The sequence below is a fragment of the Leguminivora glycinivorella genome, chromosome 7 (genome assembly GCF_023078275.1).
Source record: "Leguminivora glycinivorella isolate SPB_JAAS2020 chromosome 7, LegGlyc_1.1, whole genome shotgun sequence".
In the NCBI taxonomy this organism is placed as follows: Eukaryota; Metazoa; Arthropoda; class Insecta; order Lepidoptera; family Tortricidae; genus Leguminivora; species Leguminivora glycinivorella.
Genome location: NC_062977.1, coordinates 998091 through 1019763, shown reverse-complemented (window position 1 = coordinate 1019763; position 21673 = coordinate 998091). Strand labels below are relative to the sequence as shown.

At 41.4% G+C, this 21673-nt stretch overlaps 4 protein-coding genes across 4 annotated transcripts; 1 reads left to right on the top strand and 3 right to left on the bottom strand.

Annotated features, from left to right (window-relative positions):
- Nucleotides 1-188: 188 nt before the first annotated feature.
- LOC125228173 (GTP-binding protein 10 homolog) lies at nt 189-1514 on the bottom strand. The gene has a single exon (XM_048132630.1). The coding sequence runs from the start codon at nt 1470-1472 to the stop codon at nt 312-314; it is 1161 nt and encodes a 386-aa protein (XP_047988587.1). The 5' UTR covers nt 1473-1514; the 3' UTR covers nt 189-311.
- A 206-nt stretch (nt 1515-1720) lies between these two features.
- Nucleotides 1721-7633, top strand: LOC125228203 (post-GPI attachment to proteins factor 3). Its single transcript, XM_048132681.1, has 7 exons — nt 1721-1964; nt 2374-2528; nt 2869-3024; nt 3501-3625; nt 5046-5182; nt 6701-6905; nt 7465-7633. Exons 1-7 carry the CDS (start codon nt 1829-1831, stop codon nt 7535-7537), a joined length of 987 nt encoding a protein of 328 aa, XP_047988638.1. The 5' UTR covers nt 1721-1828; the 3' UTR covers nt 7538-7633.
- A 145-nt stretch (nt 7634-7778) lies between these two features.
- On the bottom strand, nt 7779-10506 carry LOC125228394. Its single transcript, XM_048132946.1, has 2 exons — nt 8654-10506; nt 7779-8463 (listed from the first exon to the last, which is right to left on the bottom strand). Exons 1-2 carry the CDS (start codon nt 10343-10345, stop codon nt 7819-7821), a joined length of 2337 nt encoding a protein of 778 aa, XP_047988903.1. The 5' UTR covers nt 10346-10506; the 3' UTR covers nt 7779-7818.
- A 5600-nt stretch (nt 10507-16106) lies between these two features.
- Nucleotides 16107-21544, bottom strand: LOC125228277. Its single transcript, XM_048132774.1, has 3 exons — nt 21343-21544; nt 18497-20781; nt 16107-17075 (listed from the first exon to the last, which is right to left on the bottom strand). The coding sequence occupies exons 1-3, from the start codon at nt 21428-21430 to the stop codon at nt 16233-16235; spliced, it is 3216 nt and encodes a 1071-aa protein (XP_047988731.1). The 5' UTR covers nt 21431-21544; the 3' UTR covers nt 16107-16232.
- Nucleotides 21545-21673: the final 129 nt, after the last annotated feature.

Genomic DNA, 21673 nt, shown 5'->3' with positions numbered 1-21673 from the left:
ATTTATTGATTAATGTACTGCCGGCCAAGCCGAAATGACATTGACGCTAGACGCCAACTGAAACGCAGCTCTGGCTTTGTAACGCCGATACTGAAAAGTAAAAGATATAATGAGTTATGATAACAATATTATTTGTTAGTGCATTTGGCAACATACCCAATAGTAAATAAAAACAGGCTTCATCATGGTGTAGTTTTTATTTTGAGACTTAAGATCTATTGAATTTATACAATATAAATCTTACAATTTTATATTTACAAACTTTTCATTATTTGAAATAGACAATAGATATGGGTACAAAACCATAAGCACTAAGTGATTTTGGGCCCTCTTTCAGTCATTATTGCCCTGGTTTTCTTCATCATATCACTGGCATCCACAATATCAGGATTATTTTCATCAGCAAACTCATCCAGCCTCTTCCGCAGCAGCTGTTTCAAGTCTTGTATACTGTCACTGTTGTTCAAAGCAGATATACCAATAACATCTTCAAATTCTATTATTTTCTCCGGCCTTATTTCTGTGGGTACTGACCCTATAACTCTGTCTATATTCTTGAGGGAATCCTTGACTTCTTCAAAGATGTCCTCAGCACCCTCCAGGTCCATTTTGTTTACAGCTAAGATAGCTGGCTTCTCTAACAACTCTGGGTCATAAAGTTCCAACTCTTTGTTCAGAAGCAGCACAGTTTCAAGACATGTCCTTTTAGGATATTTGGGGCTAAGTTGGAAACCTTGTACATCAGCTATGAAAAGCAGTAATTTTGTTCTTTCCACATGCTTTAAGAACTTGTGGCCGAGTCCTATATTGTTATGAGCTCCTTCTATAAGCCCTGGCAGGTCTGCTATTGAAATCTGTCTTAAATCTTCATATTGTATCACTCCTTTATTTGGCTTGATGGTTGTGAATGGATAGTTTGCTATCTTAGGTTTGGCTCTCGATATTGCCTTCAACAAGGAGCTTTTGCCTGCATTGGGGAAGCCCACTAGTCCTACATCAGCAATTAATTTGAGATCTAATCTTATGTGATATATTTGACCGAAGTGCCCTAAGAAATTGTTCTGTGGGTTGCCTCCAGGGCCCCCTCTAGCTAGTATGATGGTCTCGTCGTCCTTGTCAATGGATCCTAGGACCTTTCCGTCCTCTCTGTAAATCGTTACCCCGAGGGGGACCTCAAGCTGGACGTCGGCGCCGGGATTGCCTACAATTTTAGTCTTTCTGCTGTCTTCCCCGTGCCCTGCGCTTATAGTTTTCATCCGGTACTTATTCGAGATATTTAGTAGATTCGCCTTCTCTTTACCGATGCAGTAAACACAGCCGCCCTGGCCTCCCAGGCCCCCGAACTTGGGAAGACCGGTGCCTCCAGTGCCGCCTTTCACATGAAGTCTTATGGAGTCGATAAAGCGACTGCGGAGATAATTGCGAGGGCGTTTAATTTCCTTAGCCAATAATGGCCTAAGTATAAACACCATTTTAAATGTTGTGCAAAAAAATCGTGCTTACATTTAGGTATTTTAGGTTATAATTTATTTACTTTATTGACATTTCTCTAGATAACATTGCCATTTCTATTAATAAAAACTATTTAAGACATAGAATTTGACGCCAGTATTTAGTCGCGCTGTTTGACTAAAGTATAAATTTACAAATGGCAACAATCAAATCAGCTGTTTTTGACATTTTCACTGTCAGTCATATTCCTTATGTCATGTGAGAAAAATGCTATGATAATAAACACTGATCCTAAAAATAAATACTACTGCCGGTGCTGGTGTAATTAGAATTCAGAAATGAAAACATTATAGTAAATGAATGAAACCAATAGAAAATGAAGGCCGAATTTACTCTACCAGTTATTTTATTCATTTTTTTAAACGTCGGCTTAGTTCTTGGAAGCGACGGTGACCGGTCTCCGTTTTACCAAACCTGTGTTAAAAGATGCAAGAACGACAACTGTACACAAGGTTAGTAAGATTTTTAGGTATTACATATCCCTCAACATCTATTCACTTTGTTTTTACTAGGTTTTTATTGATATCTGAATAGTTACTACATTTTTACCCGACTACGGCAACGCAAAAGGAGGGTTATGATTTTGACCGGTATGTATGTATGTTCATCTGTTCCCTCATAATTAATTAAACATTGCTGTAATTTCTTTATAACAGATAATTCTGCCACAAAGAAATAATTAAAAAAAAATTTCTTTTTTTCCATCTAATCTATGTCTGCTTTATTATACATAATAAGGACATGTTGTTATGTTCTAAGGCACCCCATAGGTGCACAGGGCATCCACAAGATCCTCCCACGCCTTTCTATCTTGAGCGTAAACAAGTCTTAAGGATAAATATAAATTATCATAAATTTCAGACAATAATTTTACTCCTGAAGCCGCCAAGCAGCAGGATTTCTATAGCTGGCTGATGCAATGGGGTTGCCAGGATGAGTGTCGCTACCACTGCATGTGGAGGACTGTCGATGCATTTTTAGAGAGAGGCTATGACTATCCTAAGTTCCATGGGAAAGTAAGTAGACCAATTTTAAATATTTATGATTAGTATTTTTATTATTTTTTATAATACAAATCCCATATAGTGGTCATAGTGTAGGTTTGTTTTTCCTTTTCTATCAGAACACTGCAATCCTTTGCTACTCTTTCTGACGAAACAATTTTTTTTTTTTACATTAATATAGTTTTTATGATAGTTAAAATCTTTATATAATAAGGTTGTACTGGTATGTACAAAATCAAAATAGAAAATAAAACCAAATACCTAGCCTTAATGATGGTTTGATTTCACAGATCAAGACACAGTGCATTTTTTTTTTTATTTCACTTGTTAACTGACTGCCCTTGTGTTACAGTGGCCATTCACCAGAATGCTAGGCATCCAGGAGCCAGCATCAGCTTTTGCCTCCCTCTTAAACCTGGCTAGTCACCTGTACATGCACTATGACCTGGCAACACAGTTCTCGGTCAAGAGTGCACCACTGCTGCTTTTCTGGCATGGATTTGCTTTGGTGAGTTTTAGTCTGGTTGCAGATGGTTTTTGTAGCTTTTCATTTGTTTTTTTTTGTCAAAAATTTTGTATTTAAATAGTCACTAAAGAAAAAAAAAAAGAGTTGTTAAAATTATGACAGTTGAACCTTATTGCAATGGGAAAAGGTAATATTTCGATTACATAATAAAATTGCAGCCTCTAATATTAAAGTTTGTCTAAATTTAGAATTTGCACTGACTCAGATCAAAATCTTACATGTTGTCTTTGCAAATGGCTCATAGACTTAGCTAATAAGGAAATTAAGGAAATATAAAAGAAAAAAATCTGATTTGCCCTATGGTTCACTGGTACTTTGTGGTGTCGCCATTTAAACTTTTTTTCATTGTGCAATAAAGTTTAAATAATGAAATAAAAGAGCTGGTCAAGTTCTAAGTCTCTTTGCCAACAGCCAACTGTAGCATTTTCAAATAAGTCCCAACATTACCTTTGTTGTAGGTGTGCGAGAATGCGTGGACGTGGTCAATAATCTTCCACACCCGAGACACGCTCTTCACCGAGTTTATGGACTACGCGTGTGCGTTGTCTATGGTCATGGCGCTATTGGCTGCCGCCGTTGTTAGGTGAGTTTGGCCATAGATTATATATAAGATCATACCATCCCATACATTAAAATGCGACCGCCTAAGAACGCGCATACACTACACCACACATAGATGTGATTATACTTTGTCACTGAAAGTAATAAGCAAGTCACCGTTTACAACCGGTATTTTAGTAACAAAATCCCGTATGCGAGATTCAAAGGTCGCCCCCTGGACAAATAGTGTACCTACCTACATACCTTTACTTTTAGAAATAGATTGAGCGCAACGCCAACAAACTGCTCCGCAGTTTGGCGAAACATTAATGTAAGGTACCCACAGTAAATTGTAATTTTTGATAAATCAATAAAAAAAAAAAACTTGTAGGTGGCGTTAAGTGTCACTTTTGACACAGATTTATGGCTCGAAAGTAACGCCACTCGCGTGGCTTAACGCCAATCTACAAATAATCGATGACCATAAGCCATTTTTTTGTGGCGCCAGCTATGTGTGGTGTAGTGTATCCGCGTTCTTAGGCGGTCGCATTTTAATGTAAGGGATGGTATGATTCCCATAGAGAAACATTTTCCATCACTTTTTCATTTATACGACACGCGAAGTCGACTCAAAAACGTGAAAACGCCAACTGCAGTTTAGGAAAGATATTTAAGTCATTCTGTATATGTAAATCAAGACTATGAAATAATAGTAACTGTAACTGGTTAAACAATACACAAAAACGATGCTTGCTTAGATGGCCCTATATCCTTATTCGGATAGGTGGCGACACTGGTTTTTAGTCGGAGATTATGGGTTAAATTGTTAACTGTGTTTCTAAGGGCCACTTGCACCACCCGCTTAACTCAATGGGCTGTCAACTGTCAAATTCCATATAAAATGGTGGGTCGGGTTAACCCTCCATTTTCGGTGGTACAAAAGTGACCCTAAAATTTTTATTCCCGTGTCGGAACGTCGAAAGTAAGTGCGTTAAAAGTCCAAAAAAAGTACTTTGACAATGTTTTTTTTTTTATCCATTCCCTATGATTGAAATTTCTAAACGGTCGTCAACGCGCAAGTAACACCTCTTGAGTTAATAAGAGTTTTGAATGATTCACGGTTATTTTCATTACACTTATATTGACCGGGATATATATAGACAGACCATCGAGTGTGAATGCGACCAGTGGTAACGCTGAAAGTGAACGCAGCCGAGGCGCGCGAAGGAGGGTAGATCGCGCGCTGTCTACGCAACTTTGACATCCACCCGCCTTCGTCAGTTTTCCGTGATCATGATGCATGCAACTGCGTCGAAATATCGGGAGCTCGACAAAAATCCAAAAAGTAATCAAGGTCTATATCCCGGTCAATATAAGACCTCTTACCATACCATCAGACGGGCCATATGCTTGTTTGCCACATGTGGTATAAAAACAAATGGTGTGAGAGTACCGTATTCCAGAGTGTTCCACGGGCGCAAGAAGCAGGGCCCGCTGACGTTGCTGCTGATGCTGTTTTGCTACTACGCCATGCACGTCCGCTATCTGTACGCGGGCCGTATCGATTACGGGTACAACATGCTAGTCAATGTTGTTTGTGGTAAGTACATAATCCATACTAATATTATAAATGGAAAAGTGTGTGTGTCTGTTTGTCCGTCTTTCACGGCAAAACGGAGCGGCGAATTGACGTGATTAGGTGGAGATAGTTGAAGGGATGGAGAGTAACATTAGGCTACTTTTTGTCTCTTTCTAACGCGAGCGAAGCCGCGGGTAAAAGCTAGTCACTTATGCAGGTGGAAAATGCTAACGGAATGGTGTCCGCTTATAGATGTATGTGCTTATAGAAGCGCTTGGAATCCGTTGGCTGGTTGGGTCGATGACATCCGGAAAATTGCGGATCACAACTGGATGAGACTGGCTCAGGAGCGGAACAAGCGTAACTACTAGAAGAGAGGCCTATGCTCAGCAGTGGGCGATAAAGGGCTGATATGATGATGATGATGATGATGAATTTATACAAGACTTTGGTCTTTGAACGCCAAAAACAAGTCTTTATTACTATGTAGTCATGCTCAAAGCGTCAAGGGCAAACAAAATTTACAGTGTCATATAAGGGGGTCAACCCCTGTCCACCCGTCCTTGATTTATACAATCTATTTTTTGACTCGAAATAAAAAAAAATGCAAAATATTGAGATATATGAACGTGCAATGTGAATAGTATCGAGTACCCTTCGCACCGCACACTTAGCCTAACTTCCTCGCTACTTTAAAACGATAAATTGCTGTATATCGAGCTTGCTGGCCCAAATTGGACTCTACCAGCGCAAGACAGATCCCACTGGCACTCTCTGGAGGAGGCCTTTACCCGAGAAGGGGTTCTTGCTTCGTAGAAAAAGGAATATAGGTACTTAGTTTTATATTTATTATTAAATTGGAATTTATAAAATAATGACATGTTAACAATTTTTATTCTAATAAGTAATTATGCATGTATATTCTTTTAAATGACACTGTACTGACATTCTATTGATTGGTGAGCAAGAAAATAAAAGGCTTTTTTATTTTTATATCGAGCTTTGCCTTCCTTTCTAGCTACTCTAAAACGCTAAAATTGTTGCTATATAAGGCAATGGTCCCGCCTAAAAGCGAGTCAGCGATGAACTATCGGCGATAGAAACGAACAAAAGATAGTCGCTCCCTGTAAATAAAAGAGAAAGCGATAGATTTATAGTTCATCGCTCGGCGACGAACAATATAACTCGCTCGCGCTATCATTGCGTCTCTTCGGCACTGGTCCCGCCGCGAGCTAGTAAGCTATGAGATATCGGCTATAAAAACGAACAAAAGGTAAGCATTCCTGTGCAAATAAAAGAGACACGGCGATATATAGTTACTCGCCCAGCGAAGAGCTGTCAAAATCGCCGTCTCTCTTTTATTTGCACGGTAGTGCTTATCTTTTGTTCGTTTTTATAGCCGATAGCTCATAGCTTACTAGCTCGCGGTGGGACCAGTGCCTTATATTGCCGATAGATCGCTTACTTGCTTTTAGTGGGACGAGTGCCTAACGAGGTTATGAAACGATTCGCTGGCCTTTAACGGGGTAACATTTACAGGTGTCTCAGGCGGCCTTCTCTGGTTGCTCTGGGCCTGCATACAACTAATCCGCGGACGGCGCCACCCGCGCCTCTTACTGTTGTTCTGCGTGTGGTCGGGCGCCGCTCTGTGTCTAGAGTTACTGGATTTCCCGCCGAAGGCTGGCTGGGACGCGCACGCTCTATGGCATCTCACTACGGCACCATTGCCTCTGTTGTTCTACAGGTATTGTCAATTGTTAGTGTTGCCAATATAGGCGTTCTGGACACTGGGCGTGCATACAGATCCACGAACGGCATCGGCACCTCTTACTGCTGTTTTGCGTGTGGTCGGTCGCACCTGTGTATAGAGTTACTAGATTCCCGCTGAAGGCTGGCTGGGATGCGTACGCTCTATGGCATTTAACTACGGCACCACTGCCACTTCTGTTCCACGGGTACTCTCAGTTGTGATTATAATGTTTCAATAACTCCTGAAAATAATTTCTATGGACATGACCCTCAAATGCGTTAAAACTATAATATCTATCGCTCCGCTGATGAAGATACGACTAACGGCATTCCGTCCTTCAAAATCCTTTGTCTAAACTAATTTCTGAACCCGGCATCTGCGGATGCATCAAAAAATCGTGGGTTCCAACCTCGGCTATGCCATGTAGTCCATGTAGAGCAAAAAAAATCTTTCCGGGAAAAAATGGCAAAAGATGACCTCATTTTACGCACTGATCCATGCCTGAGGCCTGAGCATACGATGGGTAGTTCCTATAAGATATCTTTTGTTACAGGTTCGTAATAGAGGATTTGAAATATCTGCAAAATGAAAAACAAGCCGAAAAACTTGACGTCAAGCTCTCATAAATTTCTTGTTGATAAGATGATAAGTTCAAGACTGCCTTCTCAAATAAGAGAAACCTGTCAAATGTCAGCACAAAATTAAATAAAGTCAATAGTACAACAAAATGTTTCTCATTTGCGACATATTTATATTACCTATGTAGGTCCTACATGAAAATGACAACTACGATTAAAATAAAACTTTCACGATTTTAATAATTCACAAAAATATCACAAGACATTCACTATAGACAATTTAAAAAGACTTCACTAACAATTTCGAATAACCTGAACGCTCACTCCACTCAATAATTCATCATAATTTTCTCCTTCTCCGGGCCACAGGCGAACCCTAAATGGTACACCGGTTTCCTCATCCAAGTCTTATTAGTTATTTTTAGCCCCGGGCTTTTCGTGGGGATTCTGGGTTTGTAGTCGTTCGTCGGCGCCATGCGATGAGCGGACCTAGAATTGGGCGTCGTTCGCCAATCGTATTGATTGTGTGGGACTCGCTTCATATATTCGGGTGGTGTTCGCGGTCGGTTCGGTGCTTGTGGTCTGTAGAGGGTGCGTCGGATTTGAGAGCTGCCAGCGTGAGGGCGAAGTACGCTGCGGGGCCGGGCATGGACGTATTTTGGCATGCGCTGGGATTGCTGACCGGGGCGTTCTGGTCGCCGGTACGCTGACTGTCCTAAGCGCCGCGTCTTTGATGACGTGACCGTGGGGCGAGCACTCCCTTCTCTCCACGTTTGCGCAGCGGGCGCGTAGGACACGTGTTTCACCGGCCGTTGTTTCGGGATCATGGGAGTCTCGAAGTCGGATGACTCCGAGTCTTGTGTGGCGGCGGCAATACGCTTTTCCTGCGGCGGTGGTCGTTCTTCTTCTTTTCTGCGCATTCTTTTCACGACTGAAGACATTACTTTACCGAAAAATCCTTTTTTAGCGGGATTCTGGAAAAAAGTAAGTTTATCTCTTAATGTTTAAGAATAACAGGGAATAACGTAGGTTTGTTTGAAAAGCTAAATAAAATTGATGATTTGTTATTACTCGTAAATTAGTAGGGATTATTTGAACTAGAGTAATTATTCGCAACTATTGCGTACCTATAGAAAGTTATTAATAACATCTAAAGTTTCTTACCAATGAAAACTTATTAGCAGGTGAAGTCGAAGGCAGAATAACGTCATCGCTCTCGCTATCAGAATCTGATAGTTGTGAGTCCTTATTCGTTCCTTGAGAAACGCACTGTCGTCTCTGCGCGCTGGTTGCTGGTTTTGGTGGCTGGTGTAGCGAGCCCCGGCGATGGGGTCTAGTCAGGCTCGAATGGCTGCTAGGGCTCCCTAATCTTGCAGCTCTAGACGTGCCCACAGCTCCCCTGAAGACCATTTCTTCACGACCCAGTGCTGTTTTGGTCTCGGGCGCTTTAAATGCATCCTTCGTCTTGCTTTCATTGGTCGACGTCGACTTTAGTGGGTAATCCACGTCTAATTTGATTGATTTATAAATTTCTTTTATAAGATCTTCCGTTTCAGTGTTTCGCCTCTTTGGCGGATCGCGCAATGTGTTAGTGCCACATGTCGAGGTCACCTTGGGATGCATCGCATTTCTGTCAGGAAAGCAGGAGTGCGCGGCGACTGTTTGATGATGAACCATTTCAGGGAAGTTTGTAACGTAAGTCAAATCTGGGGCAGGTTGATGCATCATGGAGCTGCAGTACGAGGGTAGCGTGCGTGAGCAGGACGCCATGTACGGATTGAGCATGGCGTAAGGACTGTACGTGATACTATTAAGGAGACGCTCGTTCTCTGATGTCGGCCCATGTTCATTCTGTACAACCGCATCTTTTGTCTCTTTTTCGGCTAAGACATTCCTCACTCCGTTGTTTGTCTTTACTTCTACCAGAACTGTTTCTAGCATGGTCTTGATCTGATTCAGGGTAGATTCGGTCTTATCAGGCGGCCTGGACGAATCCGACTGAGCGTTATTTAATGGATCAGTTTGGCATTCCGTTTCGTTCACAGGGTGGACCAAGCAGGCTGCATTTTTTGAAGTTGTTTTTGTATCGTTATGGTTAGATTCCAACTGCGACAATGATGTCTGAAGAGCTTTAACCTGTCCCAGGAGACAATTGTTGCATTGAATTTCCTGGCTGCATTCAGCATTTTGGGATAAGGGGTCGCTGAGAAGATTAGAAGTAGGGGTGAGGTTATTTGTATGCAATGTCTGAATGGGTTTCGCGGGTCTCACGTGGAACTCAGTGTTGTCACTCCGTGCCGTGCACTCCGCATTTTTTGGCTCCTTATTCGTGTTATGCTTAACTTCTGCCTTCGGTGATAAACGTTTCGGGTAAACGTGGCTAAATTCAACGAGACCGTCGGTTGCAGATGAGTCATTCGGAATAAATACTGGCTTTGCACGACGTTCCCTCTTCTGAATCGGTTTTCTACTACAGTGTTTTTGCGGTATTGAATCCTTATCTAAACAATATTCTGGTTTAAATCGGTAGTACTCGGGCAAAAAAGTCAAATCCTTTTCGATTAGATCATTTTTATCCGTTTTTTCCTTTACTGGCTTAACATCGTAGAAACTGGAGTCGTAATAAATGTTTCCATGATCGATGTTCGCAGCGTAGAATGGTCGCTTGCGAATTTTGCAATCGACGTCGAGGAAGTTTCCTTGGCAGCAGGAGCACAGGTCGTCGGAGGTGCCGGAGGCGCGCGGCGCGTCGCGGCACACGGGCACGGAGCCCTGGCTGCCCAGCATGTCGTCGTCCAGGTACATCCTCACCGTGTGCTGCCGGTCTACGAGCGATGATATATACTCCCTATCCATCGGTTCCTCAGAGTTCTCTTTACTAGTATCATTAGCCTTGTTATAGTAAGAGAAAGGGCTGCCGGCAGTTTGAGCATAGTAGACCAACCGCGTGCGTTCTTTTACCGGGATCACGCGTCCGAAGACATTTTGATTTTCGGCTTTGTTTGACCTACAGCTATACCGCGCGTTATCTTCTAAATAGCGATATATTTCTGGTGTTTTATGCGTGGGTCTGCGAGGGTAATAGTCGGAGGAGTCGACAAGCTGGTGAATGGACGCTCTCGTGTTAATATACTTGGTGGCGTCTGCATCGACTCTGCTCACAATGACGGGCGCAGCACATTTCGCATTCTTCTTGGGTTCGACCCGCGTTTTTTCAAGTTGTTTCTCGAGACAAAGGATCTTCTGTTGTAGATCCGTCACATCGATGGGTATGCACGATATAACCTTCACTTCGGTTTTGGATGGTGAATTTCCTAAAAGTAAATACAGTTTCAATGAAACTTTTCATGAACTAAAGAAATAAATATAATACAACTAAAAAATATGGGTTAGGAACAATAAATATCATTGAACTGTTATTAAATTAGTAGATTGTCTTTCTTAACGTTGCTTTTCTTTGTTTAGTGCTATATTGTTATTAACGATATATCTGCGAAGGTAATGTATAAATATTGTATTTTATCATTACATAACTAGAATCAATTAGTCCTTGAGATAATTTTACCTAAATTGAAGGCTATTCTGCGCAGGAAGTTTTCGACGGCCTTGTACCGAGTGGAGCATGGCTTGGCTTTTACCTTCGAACTCGAGGGACACTTTGACAGCACCATTCCGTCGACCACCTACAACCAAGAATCGCTGTGCATCGAGCCACTGCTAAGTTTTAGACAAAATCACTTACTTGCTGTTGAAGAGCGAGCAGGTGCGGCTCCCGAAACAAACCCCGGTGCGAACCAAATATTCGAGTCTTATGTAAGATATATCAATTGAGCTTCTCGGTGACGAAAAACATCGTGGAGAAATCTTGTATACAATAACGAATAGACTCAAAGTTGCCGTGGAGTCTCCAATCCGAGAATTGAGCTAACAACGTCGACTTAGCCCAAACTCTTGTACTAGCGGATCTCTGTGCCCAGCTGTGGGATCAATAGGTGCAAGCTGGTGATATGAGCTTTACCTGAAGGTATTTCTCAAGGGTTCCGCGTGTAAATTTTGAAGCACCGAAACATTAATGGCGAAATGATTCCAAACGAATAATAAGCACTATATCTTTGTGTGAAAAGACATTAATTTTTTTATTGCAATGTGGATAGCATATTGAAATTGACAATTTGAAACTTTCAAAAGTATGGGAATTTCATGAAGAAATGTGCCAGTATCAATAAATTTGACAGAACTACCAAAGCGAATCGTTGTGTAGCCATCATGGTGTAGCCTATATTTTCGGGGGCTTGTGGGAGATGTTTTTGAATATAAAACAAACCTATGTATTGTTAGGTTCCATCCATACGATTACGAGCAAAGAGTACTAGTAGATTCATATAATTATACTTACCCCCCACACCCACAGTAATCTCTTTCCACCTTTTCACCCCTTTAACCCTTTAATCGGTAGCGGCAAAAAAATTCCATCATACTAAAACAAAACCGCATCTCTGCCATAAAAACTACAGTTCTAAATCGAATGACTAGAACAAACGTCCGACCAAATCTGGACCAACTGGACCTCATTTTTAGAATCTAACTTCCTATCTCCTTCTCTTTTCTAGGGTTTAATTATAGAGTTTTCATGAATGATCGTGTTGTTTGAACGCAGTGATTGTATTTAAATACATGCAGACTATCAATTTGCCCGTTTAATTTATTACTATTTTACTGGGAATACTGGGATCATTATTCATAAAGATTCCAATTTTGATTAATTAGTCATGTCATGAATCAATCATTTCTGAATCATTCAAAACGATTGCGATGCTTGATGACACATCAACAGGACGCTTACTGTTATTTGTAGACTCTCTTACAACTCTCCCATGGAGGAATTCTAGCTATAGCACGTATAGCATCTTTTTGGGCAACGAAAGCTCGGTTTATATTGAATTTATAGCTGTTGCCCCACAGTTTTATGCTATAGCGGAGTTTTGACTCTACAAGGGCAAAATAAACCATTTTGAGTTGCTCAACGGTCAATTCATCCCTGAGGCTGCGAATGGCATAACAAGCAGAACTAATTGACTTTTCTAAATTATTTAATTCATCCTTCCAGTTTAACAGTGAATCTAGGTGAATACCCAACATTTTTGCGCTATCTACAGGTCTAATGATGTCGCCATTAATATGTACACATAGGGATTCATTATTTCTTGCTGTTGTTTTAAATAACATAGCGTAAGTCTTTGAGCTATTTAAAATCAAACTATTTGCACGAAGCCATGCCTGACATACTTCTAGTGCTAAATTGACCTTATTATTTAGACCAGTAAGAGTTGGGCTTGACAAGACTGCGCTCGTATCGTCTGCAAATGTCACTAGCTTTATATCTGGAATTGCCCTACAAATATAAGAAATAAAGTCGTTAAAATATAAAACAAAAAATATGGGCCCTAACACAGATCCTTGAGGAACCCCTCGTGTTATGTTAACACATTTTGACCTATAGGTGACCTCAATAGCACTTTCATTAACCTCTGTAACTTCTACAAACTGTTTTCGGTTCCGCAAATACGACCTACATAAGTTTAATACCTTTCCCCTGATACCATAGAATTCTAGTTTATGCAATAAGATGTCATGATCAATAGTGTCAAAAGCGGATTTTAAATCAAGAAAGATACCAGCCACCCTTAACTTTTCATTTAAATTATTAGTAATGTCTTCTATAATTGTGTCTATTGCCTCGGAGGTACCGATACCTTTTTGGTAGGCGAATTGTCTTATATTAATAATATTATTATTGAAAAGGTGAGTGTTGAGTCTTTTCTTAATTACCTTTTCAAAAATTTTTGACAAGGTGGGTAATAAGGAAATGGGTCTATAATTCTTTGGATCAGTCCGTGAACCCTTTTTATGTAAAGGAACAATTTTTGCAATTTTCAGCTGGTCGGGAAAGATACCCTGATCTATACAATTATTATAAAAACATGAGAGTGGTTGAGCTAATTGTTCAATATTATCTTTGATAATAGTTATGGGTATGTCGTCATAACCACTAGATTTTTTATTTTTCATAGCTTTGACAATTGATTTTATCTCAAATGATGAAGTTAGCCTAAAAACCATACTATTTTGTACTCTTTCGGAATTCGATTCCAGTAAGGAATAAGCTATTGCAGGGTCACCCTTTATTTGAAAATTTGCGGAATCGAAATTGCTGGAAAAAATTTCAGCTATTTCTGCACCATTATGTACTAATGATTGATCAGTTTTGAGTACCAGTTTGCTATTACTAACTACCTTGTTCTTACTTGTACGCTTGTTTACCACTTCCCAGATACTTTTAGCAGAGTTATTTGCCTGCGCAATTTGGTTTTGTACCGTTAACATCCTAGCCTTTTTAAGAACTTTTTTGAATATTTTTATATACGCTTTGCGATAGTTAATTAAACTTTGATCGTTGTGAGCAGTATCTATGGATAACAGCACACGTTTCATTTTGCTCGCTACCTTGATTCCTTTGGTTATCCACTTAACACGGTTAGTTCTTTGTAAAAGAATTTTTTTCTTTACCTTTTTAAAGCTATTTTGCAACATAGTATTAAATGTTTTAAGGAAACTATTAATGCCTAAAACACACAAGTTTTCTCTATTTATACAATCTTTGAAAACTTCGTGATTCCTTTTACTGAAAACTCTGCGGTTCACAAAAATAGCTTTCTCCTTCCGTTTTTCATGCTGATTATAATTATTCACTATAAAGCCGGTTTCTATACCCGCATGCCCATCTGACAGACCATTATGATCTACTAAAGTCCACAACACGCATTCTTCAGGTAAATTCGTCAAAATATTGTCTATGCACGATTCAGATTCATTGCGCTTAAACGTCGCTTTGTTGTGAACAAGATATCTAAAGTTATAAGATCTCAAAAGTTTAACAAACATACTTTTCTTCTTATCATCGTTTAACATGTTAACATTAAAATCACCACAGATTATACACTTTTTGTCAAGAAAATATTGTAGTAGCAATTCTAACTATTGGACGCGAAGTGCATTGTATGTTTTCTGAGTGTAGCTAGCCCACAGGCTGCACGTGTACAGCGACGTGCAGTACGCTTTAAATAGCGTCAATCTCACGCCGCTAGAACAGCGAGCAAACCTGCGGGCCAACATGTTTGCCCTTACACACAATGCCCTTCGCTCCCGCTCCATATCAACGTTGTCTTTTAGGTCGGCAGTAACGACGTGCCCTAGGTATTTAAAGGTATTAACCCTTTCAAGCGGTGTTCCATACAAAGCTATCTCAGGAACATTCATAGGTCTATTACTGCCGGCCTCAAAGACCATACATTGGCTCTTAGTCACATTATATTTCAAACCGTGACTCGTAGCGTACTCCTCACACACCCGTAACAATCTTCTGAGACCACACACCGACGCGCTCAGCAGCACCATGTCGTCTGCGTAGCTAAGGTTATTAACGCACACTCCATCTACATGGCAACCGACATGCTGACTGCTGAGCTCGACGATTAGCGCATTCATATACAGATTGAACAGTGTGGGAGAGGTCAACCCCCCCCTGCCTCACCCCACACTCCAACCCATACTCCTCAGACATTGTTCCTGCCCACCTGACCCTGTTGACCTGGTATCCATACCAATACTTGAAAATATTAATTAAATCCCTGGGCATGTTCTCCATCTTTTTCCACAGCACTTGGTAGGACACCAGGTCAAAGGCCTTGGAGAGGTCCAGGAAGCAAGCGTAAACCGGCGTCTCACGATCAGTGTAATATCTAATTGTATGCTTAAGACACAGAATTGCGCTATCGGTGGAGAGCCGAGGCCTAAATCCAAACTGGTTGTCATGTAGTTTGACATATTTCTCTATCTGTGTATTAAGCATACAATCAAACAATTTAGCAATAACAGTTGCTAATGAAATCGGCCTATAGTTAGTTTTATCCGTTAGGTCGCCTGTTTTATTTTTAACCACAGGTACGACTATCGTTTCCAACATAACATTAGGGATATACGAATGGCTCATACAAAGGTTGTAAAACATGGCCAAGACTCTTGCAATATGAGGACCGGCGTGCAGCAGATGCTCGATACTCAGACCGTCATGGCCAGGAGATTTACCTCTTGAGATTGATTTGATTGCCTGTGCGACTGCCTTAGCTGTAAATCTAATCCCCTCCACCGAGCCGGTCAGAGCATCGGGCCCCGTCGCCTCCGTCCCCAGAGGAGATTGCACCCTAAAATGATCTTTAAAGGCATCCGCAATGCTTTTAGGGTCACTCACCCCGTCGACACTCACCGGAAGACCAGGACGAGCGTTCATCTTTCTTGTCTCATGCCAAAAACCCCGGAAGTTCCCCTTAGTGTTTTTCAGCGAGAGTATCCATTTTTAACTGCTCTTCGTGATTTTGACACCACTTTAACCTAGATTTGAATACTTGTCGACTGACACACATCTCCTCAAACATTATACCACTCCGGGGCCTTCCACATGACACCCATTCGTGAAACCTCTCCCTGGCCACCCTGTGAGCCTCGGCGACGTGTCTGTCTAATAGCATTCCAAGAATGTGTTAATAATTAAAACAACATATCGCTGGTATCCTAAATATAATCCTATAAATCAATTCAGTTACCAAATAATCATGACACAATACAATTTCACTTAAAACATTTCAATTGAGACAACACATCACATCACAGGTCGGACACAGGACAATCACAGGAACAATCGCGGACGCCACGTGTATACCGGAGTATCCTTTTCCATAATCGTTCGCACGAATCTGTTTTGCGGCGAGAACGGGTTTCTCTTGTAGAACAGTTTCCTCAACATCGCTGTGGATATAGTATTGTCATTCTTAGTGATATCTTTTTGAATCTTTTCTGTCAGTGATGCCATGGGCTCTGATTTGCTAGCGGTGGCTTGAGGCTTGACATTAAATAGCTTGCGTCCCTTCCCCGGTTTAGTATCTGATTTTGTGTCCTCTAATTTGTTGCGTAATATGCTTACTAGAGGGCGTGGTGGAGGTGAATCGGCATCATCCCCTTTTTCCTTTTTCTGGGAAAACATTCGGAAAGTCGTTTTTTTCTCAATCTGTGTTCCGACACTCCTGACTTCGATCTCTTTTAGGCATAAGGGTCCTGGCGGCGGCGTGGGATGACTACACTGCTCACCGTAAGAGTTATCGTACATGACTGGGCCTTCAGGAGGCATGCGGTCGTAATGGTTGTATCTATCGGTGACCGGCCTTGGGCTCGAATAGTCGGTCATTTGGGAGTCGTACGGGGAATAGTCGTGATCGTAAGTGGGGGGACAGCGAGGGTCGTGCCGCGGCGGCGGAGGCCGCAAGAACTCCTGCCCGTGCATGGCGTACGTGGCAAACTCCTGATTAAAAGCATTTCCTTTTGGCACCACGTCCACTTCAATCGATTGTTCACTGTGACACACTTCATGGATGTTTTCTCTTTTGTTCTTCTTACTGTGTTTTCGCAGAAGTCGTAATGCGCTGCTGAATTTGCTATCCTGAGAGTGTTGCTTAGGTAGATTGTTTGATGTCTTCTGTAAAAAAGATTGTTGTTTTCAGTAAGTTTACTTCTTTTGGTTAGATTAAAATATTTTGAACGGGGTGTATTACGTTAAAACCGTTAAGTAATGATGAAAAGGGACTTTTGGGCTGTAAATACACTAAACTCAAAATACACTAGTAGTCCATATGCTACAATTTCAAAACGACCTTTGCTCATAACACACGAGACCCTAATTACTATATTCCCAAAAGGAACCTGTCCTCGATATGCACCATTCTCATTGCGTACTATTTCCAAAATACTATAATCCCAAAATACCCTAAATTATCTCCACGCGGAAGTGCCAAAATACTCTACTGTCATAAGGCATTATTCCCAAAATACTCTAATCCCAATACACCCTAGTCCCAAAATACACTAATTTTTTTTTAATGCCAATTTCTCGTTTCTACGTTAAGGTAAAGGTAACATTGTGTCCTGGCGTTATTGGATTGAAATATGTTTTTTTTTAGTAATGCCACTACTTACTTAACTTATTATTGGGTTCCATTGTGGTGCGGGCGGTGGGCTGGCAACCGGTCACCATCACAATTTCGTTTAATTTCAACTCCTTACGTAGGAATTGATAATCATCATTTGCACCGGCCGTAGCTTAAGAAATTAAGGTATTTTAGGGGCATTATTCCCGAAATACTCTAATCCCAATACACCCTAGTCACAAAATACCCTAATTTGTTTTTAATGCCAATTTTTGTTTTTTCGTTATTAAGTTTTCTTTCAACTCCTTAATTGCCAAGAGTGACACTGAAATTCATAGTTTCATTTGCTCTGTCTACACGATTTGTGAGTTTATGTACGTTAACTTATTATACTATACAGGGTGTATTTTGATAGCGAGTCAATAAGGGCAGCTATGAGATGCCGTAGTCCTCCGTGAAAATGGTCTAAGGGGACCATCGATTTCAAATTGATGAAAAATAGCATTTACAGATTTTGGAAAAACATACAGGGTGTGAGAAAAAGGGCATTTTTGACAAAAGGGCATTGGGATTTTTTGAATAATGCCCCTAAAAACTTAATTTTTAAGCTACGGCCGGTGCAAATGATGATTATCAATTCCTACGTAAGGAGTTGAAATTTGGGATTATAGTATTTTGGAAATAGTACGCAATGAGAATGGTGCATATCGAGGACAGGTTCCTTTTGGGAATATAGTAATTAGGGTCTCGTGTGTTATGAGCAAAGGTCGTTTTGAAATTGTAGCATATTGACTACTAGTGTATTTTGAGTTTAGTGTATTTACAGCCCAAAAGAAAAGGGAGTTAAAGGTAGTTTTTTGACTTAATACATGATTGACCCTGACCTGTATAAACTATTTTTGACAAGTTCGAATCTCATGAGAGTTTCCCTTTTACTTTATTACTTTAAGAAAGCAATGGAAAAAAGAGTTACCTTTTCCTTAAAGTTATATTCGTTAGTTTCGCGCGGCATCTGATAATCCATGACAGTTTCACGACTTAGCCTTTCTTCGAGTAACGACTCGGAGTAGCTCGGGTAGGTGGCGTAGTAGGTGTCAAAGTGCTGTCGCGAGACAATAGCCTCGCAGCTCTTCGAGTAGCACCGCAAAGGAGGCGTGCCGACGTTCGCGTCCTGATGCAGCGCGTGCATGCTTTTGCCTACGCTCGGCTTCCGTTCGGGACTTTGCTCGTGGTCTTGGGAAGGCTTTGACTCCTTACAAATTGTCGGATTTCGTGCAACATAATTGTAAATTTCTCTGATCAGAACATCAGTCTCGCAATTTGTTTTAGTTGTCTCTTCTGATTCAGTGACGTTCACCTTTGAACATGTTCTGCATTGAGCGTCACGGGTGTCTGGTTGTGGTCGCGGGTGGTTGTGTCCGCAGGCCGCGTTCGCGCAGACGCAGCTGGGGCTGGCCACGAGGTACGGCACCCCGTGTGCTCCATACATGGGTATTACTTGCGGGTAGCAGCATGGGTTTGCAAAGCCGGGCATGAACGGTGGTGGCATGGCCGATGCGCATCCTTGCCCTAGGCCGCAATTAAACGAAGATCCAACGCTGTTCTTCATTGCATTCATCGTCTCATTGTCGCTTCCTCGGAGTGTTCCGTCGAGCTGTTTTCCGCTATTCTTGTCAGACCCGCTCACCCGATCGCATTGAGATGTCGATGAATCTTTCTTTAGTTCCTGAAGAAAATTTTGGAGTATGTCCTTTATTTCACTTAACGCTTTATCTGTCTTATCAACAGCGATACTGTTATCTTTGTCATGGTTTAGAGTATTATTTGCAGAGTTATCCTGAGACGTGGTATTGTGTTGACTACTCATAGTTGTGCCCATGTCATCGTGTAACTTTAAGTTATTATTAGGATGCCTCTCAAATTTGGGACTCATTTCATTTATGTTTCGAGGAGAATCCTCTGTTGATACATCATGTCTAAAAGTTTGTGTGTATTCGTACTCTGGTCTTCGGCTGGGCGATCGTCTCTTTCGCATCTGATTTTCTCGGTGCTCGTCATCTTCGTATTCACTGTAGTTTTGTGTCTCCAGAATGAGCCGAGGCCTGTGAGTTCGAGGTGATGGAGGCACTACGTTCATGGTCAGATTATCTTCCATGAATTTTCTTCTGGATTTGGGGCTAGTCTTTTCCTTTACGGGGACAACGTCGTAAAAGTTTGAGTCGTTGTAGTTTTCAGCGCGGCGATGACGCTGGCGAACAGGCCAAGGCGAGGAGTGAAGGCGCGTGTCGCAGAGACTACGCATGTCCCTCACGTCGGCTGCGCAGCCGTGCCGACAGCCCCCTGCAGGACAGCGGCTGAACGAGGACACTTCACTGTCTGGTATTACCATCTCGCGTGTTGAATAACGTTGATCACGACACACGGGAGTGGAAATTTGACTAATATCAGAAGCTCTCCTGCCAAAAAAGCTTAAAGGCTTATATTGCCGATTTATGATGTCTGCAATAAATTGCTTTTCCTCGTTAGCTGGTGAATCAGTTTTCTTCTTTTTTCGTCTTTCTTGTATATGAGGGCTCTTTGATTTTTGTCGTTTGGGTTTTTCTCTGCGCTTTTTTATCTTTACAACATCGGGTTGAACATCTCTATGGTACGCCTCCTCTCGTGTGTAGCTAGAGCCGTTCTGGGGTACCGGCTCTCTGTAAGTGCGACCAGGGTTCGTCTGGACAGGTGTGGTCAGGGATTCGTAGCTGTCGAATCCAGACACTGAGTCCTCCATAATAATGGGAGCGCCACGCTTTCGTAGTCTTGCTTTACGTCTATTTAAGTTTTCTTGGGGGTTTAGTTTATTCTTTTTAATTTTGTGATTGGGAACATCGTGGTTCGAGGAGCTCAGTCCGTAATTCATTCCATCGAATAAATGTGGTTCCCTATCGCTATGTTCGTCATAAAACCTTAAACCGCATTCATGGGAATTTCTGCAAAGATTATCAGCCGTCTTATACAGTACTTTAGTGCCAGACCCATTGGGGATGAATTCTTGTTCAGAAAATCGTCTTCTTCGTTGTTTCGCACAAGTTTCATCTCTTGGTGAAAAATCTTCAGTATGTCGTCTGTAAACGTTTCCCGCGCTATGAAGGCCATGGTGGTACTGGGGAGCCGCGTGTAGTTGGTGGCCCATCACGTCCGACCTGTTCAAGTTGGTCACGTTCTCTGTTGTGCTAGAATTCAATTTGTTGCCAGACACTGACGTTAGGGAACCTGCCAACAAGTAATATTTAATGTCATCACACAAAAGAGAATATAAGGAAAGTATCGGACAAGTGAGTAGCGGAGGTGCATCAACCACAGTTAACAGACACATCAACGTCACGCAGCAGAGTTCTAATACGGTAACGGACGGTTTGGTGCAACGGACCCTTAGCCAAGATGTTTGCAGAAAGAGAGATCCTATAGATATCCTAATTATCTTTATCCGGTCGTCCTTCCACATATAAGTTCTGGTCGATAAGTCGCGTTAGGTAGCTCTTCGTCTCTTTTCTCTGCATACTTATATTGTCATCCAGGACCCAATTACAATTCGTACTGAAGTAAGTTACTTGCCCTAGCGGGTTAGTACTCGCATTACGATTGACTCTACACTTCGTCTGTGCATCACAAGCAAAGGGAATTAAAATAATTTTGCGATGTTTCTATACTTAGGTGGTAACTATTAACAAAAGACGTTTTTTAGCAAGCAAGTGCCACGCTGGTGGGTACAAGGCAAGACATAGGTATTACCAAAATAGTTTAAAATTAAGGTAAAAAAAAATAATAGCTTACTTAGAGTCTTTTGAAAGAAGTTCTTTATAGCTCGATACCGCCGCCGGGCGCGCGGCGATATGCGCCGCCGTGGTGTATGAAGGTTCATGTCCCTGTAACATCACGTATTTTATTATAAGTATTTTTCGAAATTACTGCCGAAGAGAAAGCCTTATGAACTTCATATTTACTAAAATTAGACAATATTGCAAATTGCGCTTAAACTTAATTTTATTTGGGGATTTGACTTTTGAATTTCATTTATGAAAAATTTGTCATTTGGCTCTTGTTAATTTATCGTTTGACTTCTTTCCCACCAGCCAGTGAGACGTAGTTCATTCCAACACTAGTT